The 22,745-nt window shown below is 32.6% G+C and overlaps 1 protein-coding gene across 1 annotated transcript in view; it reads left to right on the forward strand.

Moving 5' to 3' along the window:
- The window catches only part of LOC145256360 (uncharacterized), a 63,336-nt gene that overhangs the window by 21,837 nt on the left and 18,754 nt on the right, over nucleotides 1-22,745 (forward strand). Inside the window, exons 2-5 of the mRNA XM_080115184.1 lie at nucleotides 4,844-4,898; nucleotides 5,403-5,492; nucleotides 18,836-18,883; nucleotides 21,832-21,959. Coding sequence (XP_079971310.1) covers nucleotides 4,874-4,898; nucleotides 5,403-5,492; nucleotides 18,836-18,883; nucleotides 21,832-21,959 — 291 coding nt within the window. The 5' untranslated portion in view covers nucleotides 4,844-4,873. The remainder of the gene's footprint in view (nucleotides 1-4,843; nucleotides 4,899-5,402; nucleotides 5,493-18,835; nucleotides 18,884-21,831; nucleotides 21,960-22,745) is intronic.

Consider the following 22,745-nt stretch of genomic DNA (forward strand, 5'->3'; position numbering starts at 1 on the left):
AGTGATCGTCACAATATTCTGGGTTGATGATTAAGTTTGTATACTTGCTAAAAATACATGATTTAATATGCAAGAATTTGTATTATTTGGATTCTTCGGACAATTGTGTTTTTTTTTTAGTGTTATTCATGCAATGTTTCAGTCGATGTAACATCCAACCCTCTTTCGGTTGATCTTGCTGAACTCGGGAATCTGCACAGAATTTTCAATGAAACCCTTTATTTAATCCACAGGGTTAGCATGCTCTCATTCTGTCAGCCATGACTCGGTAGAAGTCCTAAGTAATTCTCAATTGTATTTTGAATGTCACCCGCACTGAAGATTGAACCTTCAACTTTCAGAAGAATTTAACTTACAGCTGAATTTTACCAAGTACTTTATCCACTACGCCATGGGTACTTGTAGATTTCCAAGTTTGATTGATAGATTCCAGAGTTTGATAAAACACATCTGATGATCGGTGGTTATATTAACTGAAACGTTGTGCGAATAACGCTCAAGATGAGAATAGTAGTCTGAATAATCCAAATAATATATATTATCTATAAATCCTCATCCAAAAAATTCTGAACAATGACATGTGAGAATTTCTTAAAAAAAAAAAAGGGCAACTACTTTTAAAAACAAAGGCAATCAATGTCCATAACTTTTTTTGGACAATCAATTTGATCAAAGTACCAAACCTTCAGTTTTGGGTAAAAAAATTCTTGACAAGTTTCTTCAATTTTATTGAATATAAACTCTACATAAACCTTAGTTTTTTGGATAAAAATGCTGTATATTTCCTTGTAAACCTTTTTATTTATAAAAAATTTGAAGAACTTATATTTTAATGATATACAGAAACTTGCTGAGATTCAAATAAAAAATTTGAAGAACTTATATTTTAATGATATACAGAAACTTGCTGAGATTCAAATAAAAAATTTGAAGAACTTATATTTTAATGATATACAGAAACTTGCTGAGATTCATTAGAAGGCTTCATTAGTGCATGAAAATTAGTCAGGTTGAAAAAAAAATAAAATGCATCTAACACACACACACGCACGCACACACACACACACGGAGAAAAAGTGGTAATTAGTAAAAACCTGAAGAAGGTGCTCAATACTATTGCAGAGCAAATATATATAACGGTAATAAAATAATATATATATATATATATATATATATATATATATATAAGAGTGTAGCCATCAACAATTGTGGCTTTTTTTTAAAGGTTTTCATCATATTTTTATTTTAAAATATTTTTATAACGCGTTTCGAGCTTAGGGTGTGCTCTCTTCAGATGTTTTCGTAAAAAGTTTTTCTTTAAAATGGGACTTTGTAGAGTTACCTCCGCTGATATTAAATATGTTTTTCAGAGTGATGCGTGTGCTCAGACATTCTGACTCCAACTGTAAGTGTTCAAAGTGTCCGGTCAAAGTTATTTTCAAAGAGTGTTTTTTAGTCCATATGGTGAAGGTTTTTATGGGTTTTTTTAGGGTTCTTTTTAAAGACTTTCTTTCCTCATGTATAGCATACACTCACACACAATCACACACACATAGATATACATTCATGTACATGTACACATGCACACACACACGTATGCAGGCACACACACATACACACACGCACATACATAGAAATATATGTAGGAGCATACATATATACATACCCACCTACACACTCACACACGTACTCGCATACATCCACCGCTAACAATTATTTTTATTTTTTTATTTTATATATATATACTTTCTTTTTTTTTTTTTTTTTTCCAACCAAAACACGCATGTATATATGCGCTTAATCATTCAGACATACATACACGCACCCACACACACACAAGTAAGATGGAGAATAGGTAGAAGATATATATACACACACATACACGCACATACATACATGTGTGTACATATATGTGTGTATGTGCACATACACTCACAAACATCCACATACTATGTAGGCACATACACATACACACACACATGCACACACACACAGACATATGCAGGGGCTCACACATACGCATATATCCATATCCACACGAACACATTTACCCACTCATACATGTGCATACATATGTATATATATATATACACATACATGCAACACATACATACGGATGTGTATACACTCATCCACCCATATATATATATATGGGCACATGCACTCACAATCACACATACACATACATATTCATACATCTCACCTTATGTATATATTGGTTGAAGTTTCCTTTCTAATCCAAGCACATATGCATACATGGATTCGGTCACCCAAACATAAGTGCACGTATACACACAAACAAGATATAGCATAGATAACAGATGATATATATATATATACACACACGCATACACAATCATATGTGCACACCCATGCACACACACATATACACACGTACACATGCGCGTACATACACATACATACGTATAATTTCTAGTTGTTTGTTTAGTTAAGAGAAATGGTACTGTACTGGGTATGGGCGCGCGCACCTGCGAAAGTGTGTGTGTGCCTTATTGTGCTTTTTTTGTTGTTTCGTGTGTGAGGGTGCACACCTACCCAAGTATGCATGCGTGTAAGTGTATTTTGTGTTTTGCCTATTTATGTGTATAATTATGGAGAGATGTTTAAGGCGGGGTTAAACTTTGCTATGAAATTTTTTTCTTGTGTTAGCAAGTAGAAGTAGTTGTCAGTTTGGAAGATGGGCATTATCTCGAATCTGCCTCCACTGCATGTGTGTATATGTTGTGATACATGCAGGTGTCTATTTTCCGCGATTTTGATGTTGGATCGGTGTAGGGCTACTCTATTACTAAGGTTTTTTGTAGCGCCTATGTAGGATTTATCGCATGCTGGACATTTTATTACATAGATCACGTTTTTTGAGGTGCAATCTAGGTTTTTTTTAATTTTGAATGTTTGTATGGGGTTCGTAAATGTGTATGTGTTTCCCTCTTATATTATGTTGCAGACTCCACATCTTCCATAATGATTTTCAGAATAAGATAATGATTTTCATAATAAGATAATGATTTTCAGAATAAGATAATGATTTTCAGAATAAGATAATGATTTTCAGAATAAGATAATGATTTTCAGAATAAGATAATGATTTTCAGAATAAGATAGTGATTTTCAGAATAAGATAATGATTTTCAGAATAAGATAATGATTTTCAGAATAAGATAATGATTTTCAGAATAAGATAATGATTTTAAGAATAAGATAGTGATTTTCAGAATAAGATAGTGATTTTCAGAATAAGATAATGATTTTCAAAATAAGATAATGATTTTCAGAATAAGATAATGATTTTCAGAATAAGATAATGATTTTCAGAATAAGATAGTGATTTTCAGAATACGATAGTGATTTTCAGAATAAGATAATGATTTTCAGAATAAGATAATGATTTTCAGAATAAGATAGTGATTTTCAGAATAAGATAATGATTTTCAGAATAAGATAATGATTTTCAAAATAAGATAATGATTTTCAGAATAAGATAATGATTTTCAGAGCAATTAAAAATATTTCTTTTGGGAAAATCATTTTTTTTGTCTTTTTGAAAGAACATTTACTGAGTTCTCTTTGGTTTTTATGATGATAAAATGAATCTCCAAGTTGAGAATTTTATAATTTTTATTGAAATTTATTAATCTTCTTAGACAGGTTAGCAAATAATTTTTACAGATATCTTGATAGTCTCTTATATAAAAATAAATATTTCTAGATATCTTGATTTATTCTGAGCTCAAAGAAAAGAAATATATCTGGGTATCTTGGTTTATTTTGTTTTATGAAAATAAGAAATATTTCCAGACATTTAGATTTATTCTTTCATACAAGAAGAATTTCCAAACATCTTGATTTATTCTTTCGATAGCAAGGGACATTCTACTTTGCATGGTCATAAAGTATGCTTAAATATATTTGAATTCATTCAGATTTCGTATTTATTATTACAAAGCACATTCTCTATTGAATATTATATATATAAAGTATTGATTTCAAAAGTTAAAAAAACAAAAATAACTTGGATGCCATCAGCTAGAATTGAAACCAAAACATTTAGCACTACAGTTGCGTTACCTACTGTTTTAGCTATCAATAAATAGATAAAGATTTAAAATTAAACCACTTTAATATATTAAGCTATGAATGAATTTATGCATATGCAGAAGTAATAGAAATATGTTGGCAAGTTCAAATGAACATTTTGTATTTCAACTTGTCGATATATTTCTGTACGCGTTAGTCATCCAAACAAAGATTTTACTTGTTATAAACTGTTCTTAGTGTATGATTACTATTTCCTGTTAATTTCAGTAGTTTAAGCGTTTATTGGTTAAATATTTTCACACGCAGATACATTTACTATTTTATTTATATGAAAGAAATATTTCCTGACATTTTAATTTGTTCTTTCATAAAAGAAATATTTTCAGACATTTTGATTTGTTCTTTCACAAAAGAAATATTTTCAGACATTTTGATTTGTTCTTTCATAAAAGAAATATTTCCAGACATTTTGATTTGTTCTTTCACAAAAGAAATATTTTCAGACATTTTGATTTGTTTTTTTCACAAAAGAAATATTTTCAGACATTTTGATTTGTTCTTTCACAAAGAAATATTTCCAGACATTTTGATTTGTTCATTCATAAAAGAAATATTTCCAGGCATTTTGATTTGTTCTTTCACAAAAGAAATATTTCCAGAGATTTGATTTGTTCTTTCATAAAAGATATTTTCAGAGATTTGAGTTATTCTTTAATAAAAAGAAATATTTCCAGATATTTTGATTTATTTTGGTCTACAAATAAATTAAATATTTTTCTTCCAGATTACTGCCTGAATAAACAAAATAACGGAAATGAAAAACCCTCAAAATAGCACACGTGAGTGAAATTACATCTGTTGTTTTTAGTAATGATGGGACAATTTCAATATTTTTTCCAATTCTGATACAATTACTAATTCTGTTCTATATTCTCGATTCCAATATAATTACCAATTTAAATTCTAAAATAAAAACGTACACTTCCATTTTTTTTGGAGGGGGGGGGAGTGAAGGGGCAGAGGTGGGCATTTAGCAAAGATAAGTAAAAGTATTGTTTTTGGAATTGGAAATAAAGCTAAAATTTTTCCGCTCCTGATCTCCCCCCCCCCCAATTTCCCATTTTTCTGATACCCAATTCCGATTAATCGTCCCAACACTACCTATCAAATCAAGATTCAAATTATTCTTGTTTGATTTCAGTTCCAAAAATTATCTGTGTTTCAATTACTGTTCATTGAACTCTCACAGCAAGATATTTTTTCGCTTTTATTTAACATTATGAAAGCAAACAATAATTCATCCCAATTATACTCAGGTGATTGCCTTCTGTTTCTCCTTGCAGTGCTTTCTCCTACATCCAGTAAACTAATGACGCAGTACATTGTTAAAGCCAACTTAAATCATCACTACAGCAAGCTTCAAAATGCCAAGCGTAAGTATTTGCTTGAAACAATTCTGCCGTTTAATCAAATTTTTTTACTTATTTGTAATCTCGACTTTTATATAAAAGTAACTTTGTGAGCGTGTGTGTGTGTGTGTGTGAGTGAGTGAGTTCCTCATAGATTCTGAAGCGGCTCAGCTTATGTTTTGCAAATTTCACACAAAACTAATTTATATGTCTGGCAGTGTTCTTTGGTATCTTTTGTACAGAAATTCATTTGATAAGTATTGAAAATATCAAAAATATCCGATCCTAAAAATAGTCTTCCTTTCTTATAGATAAAAGAGAATTTTTTACAGGGGGAATATTTTACATTATCAGCCAAGGGAGATTATAAAATATTAGCAAATCATTTCTTCTTAAAAAACCTCTTTCATCTATAAATAAAGCTGAGTGGTTGAACATTCGACTATAGATCAAATGATCCCGTGTTCAAGCCCGGGTGTATCTCACGATTTTAATTTTTTCTTATTAATATATTACAATAAAAGAAGAGGTACCATTTAAAATCGCCACAAATCATTTTTTCATTTGCATGTTTTAAAACTAGTGTTGGGACGATTCCTAATTTTTATACGATTCCGATTCCGATTCCAGGAAAATATTGATTAACGATTCCGATACCAAGTACGATTCCGATTCCGATTCCTAGGGAATTTATTGTTTTGAAATATACCAGGTAGTTTTATACTTATGGTCGGTAGTTCCCAAATATGTTCCCTAACTTTGGAAGTGATATTTTATGTCTACACCGTCGTGTTTTGGATTAAATAAAATTATTATATAGCAAACTAAACGGAAAAATTAGCAAAATTTATTCTAGAGAAAATTTTACTTAATTGGAATACAGAAAAAAAAAACTCAAAGAAAATAGAATTTATCCTTCAGAGAAAAAACAAATAAAATAGAATTTATATAACAGAATAAAAACAAGAAAATTAGAGAATAAATACACACGATTCATTATTTTGGTCCTCATAATTAACAGATTTAATGAATTCAATAAAAAAAATATAGCCGAAGAGAAAGAAAATATATACTAATTAAATATAAAAAAGATAAATATTTAATTTAATAATTTATAAATTACTGTACACATAGATTCGAAAAAGTTGTCAAAAAACAAATATATAACAAACAAATATTATCAAAGGCAAGATAAGTTACTTTTCTACCAAACTGGATACATTTTTTTTTTTGTTTTTATTCAATGTAACATGTTTATTCAGCTCGAAAAACATGCAGTGTTTACCGATGTATTGGAAAATTCAAAATGGCGCCCGACACTCTCTTTAACATGGTAAGTTCGGGAAAAGGTGCTATAAATAATAAACTAGACAAAAAACTATTAAAAAAAACACCGAATATATATCAAAATATGTCACGGTAACATATATTGAGCGAGTTTCTAGCAGTATTTTGTATAGTTTATTATTTATAACATCTTTTCCCAAACTTACCGTGTTAAAGAGAGTCTCGGGCGCCATTTTGAATTTTCCAATACATCGGTAAACAGTGTGCTTTTCGAGCTGAATAAACATGTTACATTGAATAAAAACCCGAAAAATATATCCAGTTAGGTAGAAAAATAACTTATCTTGCCTTTGATAACATTTATTTGTTATATATTTGTTTTTTGACAACTTTTTCGAATCTATGTGTACAGTAATACAAACCCAACTATAAGTCCTTAGTAAAATTCTATTTATAAATACTTTTTAAAATGAAATTATTTAATTAATCGTAAATATTATTTAGACATAAAAATTAACTGATTACAAAACCTTTTAAAAATATATATATTAATTTCTTTTTCGTTCGGCAAAGAACTGCGCAAAACACTTTTAATTTTCAATTTAAAATTCTAGAAAAAAGATTATATTATTCTGCTTTTAATATAATCAAATTCAGGGTTTTATCTTTCTGGAGAAAAAAAAATAATGGATTTTATTTCAATGAAATTAAAAAAAAAACTTGACTGAATTGAATTAATTACCCTTAAATTAACGAAGGGAGTTATTTAATAACTTTAGGTTTGGAAGAGATAGGTATGGGGTCGATTTTTTTGAAACTTCAAAAGAAACCGACTACTGTCAAAGCTTTGCGAAATAATACAACGTGATCAATTTCATTTTAGAGATATTTCTTTCAAAAGCCTTCTTTTAAAAAAAGAAAAAAAAGTATATTGTTCTATTAAACCTTTTACTGTTTAAATAATTTGACTTTGCTCGTTTTATTTTAAGAAAATATAAGTTGAAAAAGCATTTTCATTCAGTATTAGAAGATTTGTCAGTAAAAAAAAAAAACAATCGCCAAAAAGATAAGCGTTTTTTTTTTTATTTTTACTCGCAATGTAGAGCCCTGCATACTTCTTTTCAAGTTAACTCTTTTGTAGTTTTGATTACAATTTCCTTGGCCTTCGGGACAAGATCGAAGTGTAGTATCTGTTCTTCAGATGCTGCACTTCTATTTCTTGTTCTCTTTCGGTGGAAGAGAGATCCTTCACGACTGAGACAATTTTTATTTTTGTACCTTTTCTCCACGTTAAAAAACGACCCTGGTGTCTAACTCTGTCCCGTGGGGAGGCATAGTAAATAGGTACAATAGATCTGAATGAATGAACCTTGTAAGGGAGGGGCAGGGGCACTAAGCATTGCCCTGTTAATAATGAATTTCTTTGGTTTCTTTTTATTTCTCTCTTGCGGTTAGAAATATCAGGAATTTTTTTTCTTTTTTTCAACATCAGACTAAAAGAATCGTAATGAAGGAATCGGAAAATTAAGGTATTTTTTAACGATGCGATTCCGATTCCGATGCCTCCCAAAATACACGATTCTTACGATTAACGATTCCGATTCCGATTAATCGTCCCACCACTATTTAAAACTAAACATTAAGTGATTTTTCCACGGCATCGTCAAGCCCAAATATCAGCTACCATGATATTGTAAACAAACACAGACAGAAGTTGATGAACAACATTATCATTATTATTTTTTGATGACTTAATGTTATAACATTGCAATGAACCAAATGTGCCAAATCTCAGCTCCAATTTTCTCTCAACTGCAAAAAATTTAACTGCATTCCACAATTAATTCCCCTTAAAGTAGTTGTCATATGCAAATGAATGGCACCCATAAAAGATTTAATTAATAACACCTGAGAGCTCTTCCATCAAACTCCTCGGCCTAACAGTCATAGACAACATGAACTGGAACAAATACATTGAAGATATTGCCAAGACTGTTGCAAAGAAGGTAGTCTCCTGATATTGTGCTCATATCTGAGAGTATCGTTATCTCTACAACATCACCATTGCTATCGCACCTGGGCTGGTGCTCCAACCACTAGCCTTTTGGGGACATTACAAAGACTGTTGCAAAAAAGATGGGTTTCCTTTACCATGCTAGAAAATTACTCACTTGAGAGTATTTTGTACATCTACGAAACCACCATTCACCTATGCATGGAATATTATTGCCACATCTGGGCTGGTGCATTTACTACTGGTCTCTCCTTCAGGGTTGAAAATATTATGTCTGATGGTCAATTATAGGTTAATTATTAACAAATTATTAACATTTGATGGTGGATTATAATCAAGAATCAAATGAAAACATACCTTGTTTGTTTTAAATAAGTTTCACACTGGAAGTCATATTGACGCTTGACAAAAAGATAAATTAATTAACACATAGCCATGTTTTAGTTGAGAGACCGTCTATTTTTATTTACATTTTGACATGAAGAGATCGAGTTAATGTAATTACAATTTTTACATACAGACAAAGAGAAGTAACTCAACAAAGCTTATGTCATTGAAAAATAAGCATGAATCTGAAGCTTATGTCATTGAAAAATAAGCATGAATCTGAAGCTGTCAAAAAGGAGATAACTTTTACAGTACTAAAATCTATATCAACATGGATAAATTCCAACAATGTACTCCTTCTTCAAAACCTCTACAACAACAACAACAACAACAACAACCAAGAGCAGATTACACCAAACAACTTTTCCTTTATCTATAGACAATGGGAGATAACTCAATTGTCTTAACTCAGAAATTAATACAAAGAAGAGTCTCCAATCTAATAAGTCCCACACTGTTAACTAAGCTCCAACCCCTGTCCCATCGCTGTAATGTTGTATGTCTGTGTCTGTTTTACAAGTGTTTTGATGGAATTCATTGCATTTGTACCTCCTCGATGTACATACCTTTGACAAACCCGCTTAGCAACAAAAATCCCACTCCTCGCTATCAAAGTACCTAGATGCCAGAAAGTATTCTACTCTAACAGCATCTTTCCATGGACTGTTAGACTTTAGAATTCCCTCCCTGTTTCCTGCTTCCCTAACTGTACTGACATGCAGAAGTTTAAATGTATTGTAAACTGATATCTAAACTCTCCTTACATAGTCCCCTAAAAACATCATCCCGAATAGTAGCCCCTTATATTCAAGTGGCAATATGCCTTTGGGATGAACACGAGAAAAGAAACTACAAACACAAGTTCTTTTTTTCCACTGAAATTCAAAGCTCATCACATTTAATTCACTTTTGCATTTTAAACCACATTATTCTATGTTTTTCATTTAATAGTGCGAAGGCCTTTAATCCATTTTTTTTTTTACAGATAATACCATTCTCTCTACAATCTTATTCGATTATGGGTGGTATGTTGTGGTGTGTCATATGTGATGCATATGAACATGGTATAAGCAAATAAGAAAACTGTTGCTCTACAACACTGCAATGAACACCGCACCAAATCTCAATGGTGGTGTGTTGAAACCAGTACATTTTTTGCCATGAATATGGCTTTTTGTTGATAAATACTGTTTCATTGTCTGTGACTATCGTTTTTTGTTGTCCATTTCTTGCAAATGTTTATTCTCATTACTTATTTAATGTATTTCAGTGATTTTCATTATGTCGAAACATTCGAAAAACAAATCAATAAAAAATATCCTTGACATGGTCATGATTCATGTAATCCCTAATTTCACTTCATCGCACTTTAGTCAGCTTTTAATATTTAATATAGGCTTGTAGTCATTAATATGTTAACACATTTCAAGGAAAAGAAAAAAAAAAAAACTACTCATTTTCATTTTTTTAACATCAGTTATTTCAAACAACGCATTTTTTCTAAATATTTAAAATGCTCATTTCTCCTTTAGCTGGGGGTCACTTTTTGTCTGTGACATCACCCACATATATCGAACACATGCTTTTCCAGACGCCCTTCTCCAAGTACGTGTGGCCTTTCATCTCTAATTTGAAGTCACTTTGCACAGACAGCTTAGCCATTTCCATATATTTATGCAGCTGCTGCCAGCATCAGAGTAACCTGAGGTGAAATGAGTTTTATTCCTATTCAATATTTCCTAGAGTTTGATCCATTATAGATTGCATCAGACATTATCTATATTATGTTCATAATATGTTTATGTTCATGACATGTTCATAACAGGTTCATGATATCTTCATGAAATATTCATGATATCTTTATATTCATGACATATTCATGACATGTTCTTAACATGTTTAAGATATGTTCATTACATGTTCATTGCATGTTCTTTTAAAAAAAATTTTTTTATTACATTTTCACCCCAAACAGGGCACATTGCCACTTTGATGTAGGGGGCTACTATCAAGTTGCAGGGGTACTATGTAGAGAGTTTAGCAGCAAGATGTCTGCTCACATTACACTTGAACTTCTGCATGTCTGTACAGTTGGGGAAGCAGGAAACTGGAAGAGAATTCCAAAGTCTTGCAGTTCTGGAGAAGAACCTATTAGAGTAAAAGGCTTTCTTACATCTAGGGATCTCAACTGTGTAGGGGTGGGACTTCGCTGCTTATCGGGTTTGTCGGGGGTATTTTCGTTGAGGGGGGTACAAGGGCTTGTAGTTCGTCAGAGCATTTACAATTAAAATACTTGTAAAACAGGCAGAGTGATGCAACATTTCGTCGGTAGGACAGAGGCTGAAGTTTTGATGGAAGTCCGAGACCTATTAGGTTGGCGACTCTCTTTTGGATCCTGTCCCGGAGCAAGAGACTAGTAGCAGATGCACCAGCCCAAATGTGACAGCAGTACTCCATACATGGAAAAATGGTGGCTTTGTAGAGGTACAGGATACTTTCAGGCGTAAGTAACTTTCTAGCACGATAGAGAGAGCCCACCTTCTTTGCAGCAGCCTTAGCAATGATCTTGATGTATGTATTCCAACTCGTGTTTAAACGTAAAGCCAAGGAGCTTGAATAAAGTGCTCTCAGGTAAAGTATCTCTAGCCACAGCTATTGGTAGCTGGTAAGGTTTCATGTAATTATTAAAGGAAATGAGCTTTGTCTTGGCAACGTTGAATGTTAGCATCCATTTTTGACCCCATTCCACTATGGACTGAAGATCTTCCTCTTGGGTTTCAACCATTACCTTAGATATGTGCTCATTAGTTTTCCCCACGTGCCTGCTATAGAGCGTGGTGTCGTCAACAAATATACTCATCTCAGAGAATTTTATCAGGTAAGTCATTTCTGAATATCAGAAATAATAAAGGTCCAAGGATTGATCTCTGAAGTACACCCGCATTTATAACAAATTTTTTTGGATGTACGCCCATCGTGGACAACCTGGACTCTTCTCTCATTTAAGAAGGATCTAATTATGCTAAGCATTTGTCCAGTAATACCATAGGATTTTATTTCCATGAGAAGACTATTGTGCCATACTCTGTCAAAAGCCTTAGATATATCTAGGGCTACTGCCCTCCCCTCCCCTGCCTTATCCAGAGCTTGGTATGAATGTTCAGAGATTACAGTTAGAATATCTGCAGTAGAACGAGCTTGTCTAAATCCATATATGTGGTCTGACAGAAGTTTAGCAGCTGTAAGGTGGTGGACTAGAGCTTGATTAATTAAGGACTCAAATATTTTGGCGAAAAGAGGCAGGAGGCTAATTGGGTGATAATTTAATGGGTCAGTTCTTTTTCCAGAGTTTTTGTAAACTGGTACCACAGAAGCAGTTTTCCAGCAGTCAGGAAAGCAAGATTCGTTAAGGCATTTGTTAAAGAGTTTAGAGAAAACAGGAGCAACCTCGGCAGAGCATTTTTTAATAGCACAGCCGGGATGAGGTCAGGTCCACATGCTTTTGAGGTGTTTAGGTTTTTTATAATATCATGTACTTGGGAGGGCATGATCTTTAGACCATCTAGCGTGGTTTCTGTTCGCAGAGGAAAATCAGGGAGAGACGGTCCAAGATAGAGTTTGAGGCAAACTGGACAGCAAGCATGCTAGCTTTCTCAGTTGATGTGCAAACAACCTCATGATTGTTTGATAGTGGGGGTATTGTCGATTGCTTATTATTTACTACACGATTGTAGATTTTCCAGAAATCATGAGTTCCTAATTTTTGCGCTTCAATGCGTTTCCTGGTGGTTTCAATATATTTACTCTTAACTGTTGCTACTTCTTTCATGCAATTATTTCTAGCTTCTATATACGTTTGTCTGTTTGTACATGACTTATGCTGGATAAATCTACGGTATGCATGTTGCCTCTGAGCAATGGCAGTTGCGTATGTAGAAGTAAACTATCGGGAAGGATGGGGTTTAGGGTTAGGATGGGGTTTACTATAGAACTTCTGTGTAGGAACATGCATTTCACTTGCTGCTTTGAACCATTCAGTCGTCTCATTTGCGCACTGTTCTGCTGGAAGAGAAAAGATATTTCCTCATAGGGTGTCTCTGATGTGATCTCTAATGGCATCCCAGTATGCCTTATTGTAGTACCTTGTCGTTTTGAGCAACGGCTCTTCAACTTGGGGTCGAGAGTTTAGAGTAATGTCTATCATTATCACAGCATGATCAGCATTCTCGAGTAAGTAATGAGCATTTGTTAGAGAAATAGATCCAAAAGTGAGGATTGCTGGTCCTGGCGATCTGGGAGACGGGTTGGGAATGTTGCTGTCTGTGTCAAGGAATGGGATGTAGCAAAGTTATGAATGATGCTACCACTGTGTCAGTGTTGTTAGAGAAACCAAGCGAATTTCTGTGATGGGTGATAGTCACCAAATACATGTATTTGGTCGCTAGTGTCAAGGGAGAGTGCTACATCTATTCTGTCAGAGACATGATTGATTATAGTACAGTCTTGGGTTGATGGAGAGTGATAGACAATACAGGGAGCTAACACTATGTTGTAAAGTTAGTTTAAAGCACATGAAGGGCTGGTCATCTGATTCCCTAGACATGGGGAGGGTGTTACGAATATAGACTCCAAGTCCGTGCATGTGTCTGTCAGAATCCATACGACAAAGTGGAAGATAACCAGACATGTTAAAGATGTTAGATGGGATAGAGGAGTGCAAGTTAGTTTCACTTAGTGCTAATATATCCGAGGAGTTTGCTAGGAGAAATGATTCTAAATTATCTAAGTTAGTTCTAAGACGTCGGATATTTGTAAATGCAAGCCTCAAGGGAGGAGGTGAATTGTTTGAGTGTGTGTCTGGTTTGAATGTTTTTTTGGAATGAGCTGTCATTTCATTTTATTTCACAGCTTCATAGTTTTTCAGATCTAGGGTAAGGTGCTAGGCAAAACAGATGTGCATAGCAACCATCATGCGACACGAGTAGACCATCAGCCGGGTCCTCATCCACAGGAATGTGGCCTCGGGAATGTCCACCAGAGATGAGTGCAGGGTCCCTTTCCATGCACGATATGGCACTACAAACATCACGATATTATACAACTGATGATAGAGCAGCTGCTCTTAGTGCTACCAAAGGGTTAGGGCTCCTGTACTGTCAGTCGGAAACAACAACCAACAACTGTCAAACTGGTACCCTCAAACCTGTTCGACAGGAGTGGCCCAGTTCAATCATGTTAGCATGTATGCTAAACAAGCACCCCCAAGATGGCCAGGTGTAAGGGAAGGGAATGAGGCAAATGTGGGGGACAGCATTCATTGCCCTAGTCAGGAAACAAGGCTAAGCATTGGGTGTCTCTAACAAGTCCCTGCAGCCGCACCCCTGCTCCTGGCTAGTAGGCAAAGAAGGAGTATGGAAGCCTGGCAATAGGCAGACCCTATCTACTCCTTAAGCAGTTTAGGTTTGCAAACCAGCAATTTGATCAAGTCACCAGCTCTAGGGAGGTTGTCGTCCAGGACTGAGGAGGCCTCCCTTTTGTGCCAAGATGTATGAGGTCAGTGGCACAGTTTTACAAATCAGAATTTTCCTTCTCCTAGATGGATGACCTGATCAGATCTATGGGTCCATCAGCACCGACAGGGTTTTCCTCGTGCCTGGTTTCAAGGCCAGGTATTTCTATGCCCCTGCATGGATAGTTAGGATTAATAGAGTTAGTATCAAAGAATTAGTATCTGCTTTGAAGTTATACTTCTCAGAATAGGGTTTAGATTGGAAGATTTGATTACGTTTTGAAAGGAGTTATGTATGCGTATGGGTTGTAGATTTGAAATTAATTTCTACTAGAAACAAAAAGATCAAATATGGTTTTTGGATTTTTTGTGACTAATTGGAAAATTATTGTATAAGGGTTAAGGTGTGTTTCGAAATGCGGTTAGGTGTTAGTTTTCATGTAAAGATAATCACCAGTACGTTTCCCATTTAAGTGAAAGAAATATAGTTTGCTAGTTAATATAGGTCACTTATAGTCTGGGCACAAACTGTAACTAATAGGTATTTATTCTATAGAGTATAAATATAGGTTAAGCTAATGCATGCCTTAGCAATAGAATTCTATAGATGTTTAGTATTTACCGATTTTTAAAAGGTCAACTTCCTATTGAAAGCTAAAAAACCCTTTCCAAGGTAAAAAGAGTAATTGTTTTTCTCCCACTTGGAACAGAAGAGATGATATACTTACAAAAATACAGCATCAATATACAATATAGATATACAGGAATTAGATGTTTTCGGATATAAGGGTTTGTAATGTTTTCATGCAACGCAGACACAGGCAGGGGTTTTGGAGGCAAGTATTATCCCTTTTCATGACATGTTCATTACATGTTTATGATCTTTTTTTTTTTTTTTTTTTTTTTACATGGTAATCACCACTTATCAAGGCCCGGAAGCCGCTCGGGGATAAGGGTTATTGCATGTACCGTAATCATTGGGATAATATTGTAGTAATCGTTAGTAATGGAGATTTGATAAAGTGTCTTACTTAAGGAGGCAGTTTGTCAGAAATTTGTTTACGTTGGACTTGAAGACATCCAAGTTGTAGTCAGGTGGGAAACAGGCAAACGAAAGAGAGTTCCACAGGCGTGCACTTCTGAGAAAGAAGCTTTTTTCATGGAATCTACGTTTTAATTTAGGCACAGATAAAGAGTGGGGAAAATTATTGACAGTGGTTTTAGCTAGATGGGTGTTTTTCGTGACGGATTGGCGAGGGGGGGACCAGTGATTTGAACTCAGATGAGAACTTGCCATGGAAATAATGATAAAACAGAGACAGGCTCACAACATCTCTTCTGTAGGAGAGAGGTTGCAGGGAAGAGAAAAGGGCATCCCCCTCTAAGCCACAAAGTCTATTTTGTACTCTGTCGAGGCAGGATAGGTTGTTTTTAGCAGCTCCTGCCCAGATGTGGCAGCAGTACTCCATCCTTAGATGTACTTGGCTTTTATATAGATAGAGAATTGCATCAGTAGTGAGATATCTTCTGAAGCGGTAGAAGGATCCAACCATTTTTCCAGCGACCTTGGCAACAGACTTGATGTACGTATTCCATTTCAGATCAAGAGTAAAGGTCAATCACAGGAGCTTGTCAAAACATGGAGCCTCCTCAAGACTAGAGTCATTCATTTTAATTGATACCAGATGGGGATCAGAGCGTTGATGATGTAAAGATAGGAGCTTGGTTTTAGATGCATTAAAAGTAACCAACCACCTCTTTCCCCACTGTACCACGCACTCAAGATCAGAGGAGAGAGAATCAGAGAGAACTTGTCATTTACAGCCTTTGATGTGTTGCCATAGATGGTTGTGTCATCAGCATAGATGTCAACGAATGATTTAAGTATGTGTTTTGGGAGATCATTGATGTAGATCAGGGAGAGAGTTGGGCCCAGCTACCCCTGAGGGACTCCAGCATTAATACTGTGGGCCTCTGATTTCTGCCCATCAACCACTACTCTTATGAGCCTATCAGAGAGAAATGATTTAATAATTGAGAAACCATTTCCAATTATACCATAGCTGGAAATCTTGTGAAGTAGGCCTTTATGCCATACCTTATCTAAGGTATTTAATATGTCAAGAGCAATTGCTCTAGAAAGGAAACATTTGTCGAGAGATTAACTAATCCTATGAGATATAACTGTTAGCATATCTGCTGTAGATCTGGCAGAACGGAAGGCATATTGCATGTCACTACGAAAGTTATTTCTGCTGAGGTGGTTGACTACTTCTTTATTTAATATGGATTCCAACAAGTTACTCATGACACGCAGGAGACTTATTGGTCTGTACAGAGAGGGAAACGACTTATCAACTGAATTCTTAAATACAGGGCACACTGATGAGGTTTTCCAGAGTGTTGGGAAGCACTTCTCCTTAAGGCAACGCTTAAACAGTTTCGTAAGTATGGGAGCAAGTTTTGGCTGAAGCTTTTTCAACACTATAATTGGAATGCCGTCAGGGCCAGTTGCTTTACTGGAATCGAGATTCTTGATTAGCTTAGTGACCTCACGCACAAATATTTGTATGTTACATAGCATGTTGTCTGTTATAGGAGGAAATACGGGGAGTTGATGGCCTTCGTCGCATAGGGTAGAACTAGCTGCAAGTACTTTGGATTTAACGGACTGAGCATATTGCTCTCTTGCATTTTTTATTACTCTTTTACAGTGGTTGCTGGCAGTCCTGAAAGCAGCTTTAGTCTCAGTACATCTATTACGTTGGTAGCTATGGAAAAAGTGATTTCTGAGCGCGATGGCAGCAGCACATTCTGGGGAGAACCATGGCTGGCTGTTAGGTTTTTGTTGGAATTTTTTAGATGGTATTTCCATGATATTTTCATGATATTTTCTATGATATGTTCATGATATGTTATTGATATATTCATGACATATTCATATTTTCATGATATTTTCATGATATTTTCATGATATGTTTATGATATTTTCATGATATTTTCATGATATGTTTATGATATTCTCATGATATATTCATGATATGTTTATGATATTTTCATGATATTTTCATGATATTTTCATGATATTTTCATGGTATGTTTATGATATTTTCATGATATTTTCATGGTATGTTTATGATATTTTCATGATATTTTCATGATATGTTTATGATATTTTCATGGTATGTTTATGATATTTTCATGATATGTTTATGGTATGTTCATGATATTTTCATGATATGTTTATGGTATTTTCATGATATTTTCATGATATGTTTATGGTATTTTCATGATATTTTCATGGTATGTTTATGGTATTTTCATGATATGTTTATGGTATGTTCATGATATTTTCATGGTATGTTCATGATATTTTCATTATATTTTCATATGTTCATGATATATTCATTATATTTTCATATGTTCATGATATTTTCATATTTTCACGATATATTCATTATATTTTCATATGTTCATGATATTTTCATTATATTTTCATATGTTCATGATATTTTCATATTTTCACGATATATTCATGATATTTTCATATGTTCATGATATAATCATGTTCATAATATTTTCATAATATATTCATTATATGTTAATGATATATTCATAATAGTTTCATAATATTTTCATAGTATATTCATGATATGTTCATAATAGTTTCATAATATTTTTTATATTTTTATAATATATTCATGATATGTTCAGAATATATTCATAATATGTTCAGAATATATTCATGATATTTTTATGATATTTTCATGATATTTTCATATGTTCATGATATATTCATAATATGCTCATGGTATGCCCATTGAAACTGTGTGTAATTTAAACTTCTTTTGTTTGATAATTTTTTTTCTGCATATATTAATAAAATCAATTTCAAAATCAACTTTTGATTATGTAATTCATAGTGATAGCATGTGCTAATTCTGTCAGCCATGACCAAGTAGAAGTCAAAAGTTATTCTTCTTTGTATTCCTAGTATCGCATATACTGAGGATTGAACCTTCAACCACCAGAAGACTCACTTTCAATGGATTATTACTTAGCACTTTTATTTGCTGTGCCACGTCATGAAATGTGAGAATAATAAAAATAACCCAAACGATACAAATTGTAAAAAACTTCAAAAACATATTTTTCTTTTTAATATTTCAGCACGTATTGACAATTCGCTTCCTGATTCGATGCTTAAAAGTCAAAAAGGTAAGTAAAATATTTAATAGATGAAATAAGAGTAGATACAATGAAAGGATATGACTTTATGGTATCCAGGTGACCACAATATACAACTCTATAAAAGGATTATCACAACACCCGGATACCATAAATTCATATCCTTTCATTATATCTACTCTTATTTCACCTATTTTCTTCATCTATGCCCCCTAAAAAATGTAATTAATTTTTTAATATATTGTCTTTGTATGTGCTAAATAGCAAAATTGTTTCGAATTAGATCTAATATTTGCTAATGACTTCTCCTCTGAGGAGGTAAGCCTACATCGAAAATCCATGGTTTAAGCAAACAAGTCTGGACTATATTCTTTATTCAATAAATTTTTGTTCTGAAAATTGATGTTTTTCTGAATTAAATTTAAACAAAGAAACTATAAATTCCAATTGCTCTATTAAGTATATTGAGCTATTCTCTTTTTGGCTGAGATTGTCTTATATAATATTACCTCCTAAAAAATATTCTGTAAGACTTGATACCACACGATATATATATATATATATATATATATATGACTACCTACTTATTACTATATATATTATCTGTTATTATAATAAATGCCCCATATTGTTTGAAATTCTATAGTAGGTCTTCGTAGGAATTGATCGTCACTCAACATATGTACCGAGTTCAACAAAATGCACCTGAGAAAGGTTGGAGGTTACATCAACTGAAACGTGAAAATGAGAACAGTAGTCTGAAAAATCAAAATAAAACGAATGAGCAAACTGAATAATGTATGCTTAACATAGAAAAGAACTAGAAAAGAACTAGAAAAGAAATAGAGCAAAACGTTCACTGTTGTAAGTTCAAATAATGACTGTAACCAAACAATTATCAAACATATAATTGTATATTTTTTTTTTTGTATGTTTCGTGAAAGATATATTTCTAGGTCACGTGACTGAAAAATGTATTTAGGTAATTTATTCCGTGTTGTAATTTGGTGAAAACACACAAAAAACGATGTAACAGTGTTAGGATTATTGTGCTAGATCTTTTTTTAGTCCATTATAAACAAGAAATAGTTATAGTCCACTAACTTAGAATTAGTGTTTTATGCCAAATTAATGGTTGAATATGATTGAATTTGTGCTTATTTTTGCATTAAATACTAATTCCTATTAATCTACCTCGATCTGCTCAAAGCCGAACTGCTGAATATATATTTAAAAAAAAAAAAAAAAAAAATTTTTTTTTTTTAAATGACTACTTCTCAGACACAGTCACCTTAGCACTCTGAAACTGATCACCAACTGTCAGACGCGAGCATGTCTAGAGAGTTGAAAAGATTTCTTCAGTCTTCCTATTGTCTGGCCACTTATCACATTTCCTATCACTGAGTCATTTCTCAAGTCTTCCCTTCTAATTGAATAAATGTTTCAGCATCACTGGCTGCTTATGTAAACAATCAATAAAAACCAAATGAAAAGTCGGTTTTGTCTGGTTCAAAAGCAGTCTCAGCTCGGGGAGGAGTGCGACAGTCTATACTATCACAAATGTATGGAAATGAAACTTGGTCAGTGAGTGTTGAGGACATGCGTTGCATGGAGAGAAACGGTATGCGAATGATACAGTAATTGTGTAATGTGAGTCTTAAGGACAGGTTTTGTTCTGATGATTTCAGAAGAAAATGAAATAAATCAGCAAGGTATAGGGAGATGTGTGCAGAAGACTTTGATGGAACGGTCATGTTGAAAACATGTATGATCATACTTGGCTTAATAGATGTAGAACAGTTGAGGTAGCAGGTCCAGTTCACAGGAGAAAGCCAAAGAAAATGTAGGTGGAAGTGATGAAGATGAACTTGAGAGAGGGATGAATAAAGACCTGGCCAAAGATAGGTTAGTCAGGAGTCAATTTCTTAAAGCTACCCAACATGTGCCAGCATTGTGCAACTGAGGACAGAGTGTGCATTTGATATTCCCTAGAAACTTCCTCCTTCAGAGAAAGCCGGTTCAATCCACTAAGGGTGGATGGCATTGGCATAATAAAAATTTTAAATGGTGTTAAACATTTTTTTTATAGATATATATTTGAAGATATACATTTGAATAGATATATATTTGAATAAATATACATTTGAATAGATATATATTTAAACAGATATATATTTAAACAGATACACATTTGAATAGATATATATTTAAACATATATATATTTGAATAGATATATATTTAAATAGATATATATTTGAATAGATATATATTTAAACGGGTATATATTTGAATAGATATACATTTGAATAGATATATATTTAAACAGATGTATATTTGAATAGATATATATTTGAATAGATATACATTCGAATAGATATATATTTGAATAAATATACATTCAAATAGATATATATTTTAATATATATATATATATATATATATATATTTGAATAAATATACATTCGAATAGATATATATTTGAATAGGTATATATTTGAAAAGATATACATTTAAATAAATATATATTTGAACAGATATACATTTGAATAGATATATATTTGAATAGGTATACATTTGAATAGGTATATATTTGAATAGATATATATTTGGGTAGATATATATTTGAACAGATATATATTTGAACAGATATACATTCGAATAGATATATATTCGAATAGATATACATTTGAACATATATACATTGTAATAGATATATATTCGAACAGATATACATTTGAATAGATATATATTCGAACAGATATACATTTGAATAGATATATATTCGAACAGATATACATTTGAATAGATATATATTCGAATAGATATACATTTGAATAGATATAACATTTGAACAGATATATATTTGGACAGATATATATTTAAATAGATATATATTTGAATACACCCATGTACAGTCTTGCTATTAAAATAAATTCTTTATTTTTATTACATTTTTAAACATATTTCTTTCCTCCAGTTCGTGACCGCAAAAGGCAGGAAGGTCAACCTTATTACACGAAATCATCACAACGTTCAAAGTCACGCCAGTCAAGCAGACCCCAGTCTCAATTTTCAAACAGTGGCGATTCAAAAGAATATTGGATGGTTAGTATAGTTGTGCACTCATTTTTCAGTACTTATGCAGAATAAGGACAATTCTATTGTTGAAATTTTACAGACTGTTTATGTTAAATGCAGAAAGGTGCCAATTAAATCCCAGCAGCCAACATGATTTAAGAAAATGTTTTGGTTTATTATATGAAAAAATAAATATGTATCTTGATTTGGACCACAAAGTTATGAAAAATCATAAAAAAACAAAATTTTTGTTTGTTATCAGTTGTTTGTTATTCAAAACATTCATAAAACTTACCTTACAATGATTGTTTTTTTCTTGATTTAAATTTGAATTTTCTTAAAGTTTGATAAAAATTGTCCAATAGTTATTTATTGTAATTTTTTCATAACAATAAAAAGAATTTTTTTTTTCATTCAATTATTTTTGTAATAATTGGAATAATATAATTTTTCATTGCAAAAAATTGGCCCGAATTTGCGAAAAAAAAAATCTTTAAAGTTTTATTCAGCACCTTTCAGCATTTTTTTTATTTATGAAGAATAGGAATTGTGCTTTCATCGGAATTTACCTTACATGAATTTTTTTTTCTTGAATTAAATTGTAATTTTCTTAAAGTTTCATAAAATTGTCCAATAATAATTCACTGTATTTTCTTCATAACAACAATAAAAATGTTTTCATTTTTTTTTCAATTAATTTTTTATTGAATTATCTTCATGATAACAGAAATAATATTTTTTCCGTCCAAAAAAAAAAAAAAAAATAGTCAGTGTTTGCATAAAAAAAATCACAAAACACCTACCAGTATTTTA

This window comes from Euprymna scolopes, chromosome 32 (genome assembly GCF_053919585.1).
Source record: "Euprymna scolopes isolate OS-2025 chromosome 32, ASM5391958v1, whole genome shotgun sequence".
NCBI classification, from domain to species: Eukaryota; Metazoa; Mollusca; class Cephalopoda; order Sepiida; family Sepiolidae; genus Euprymna; species Euprymna scolopes.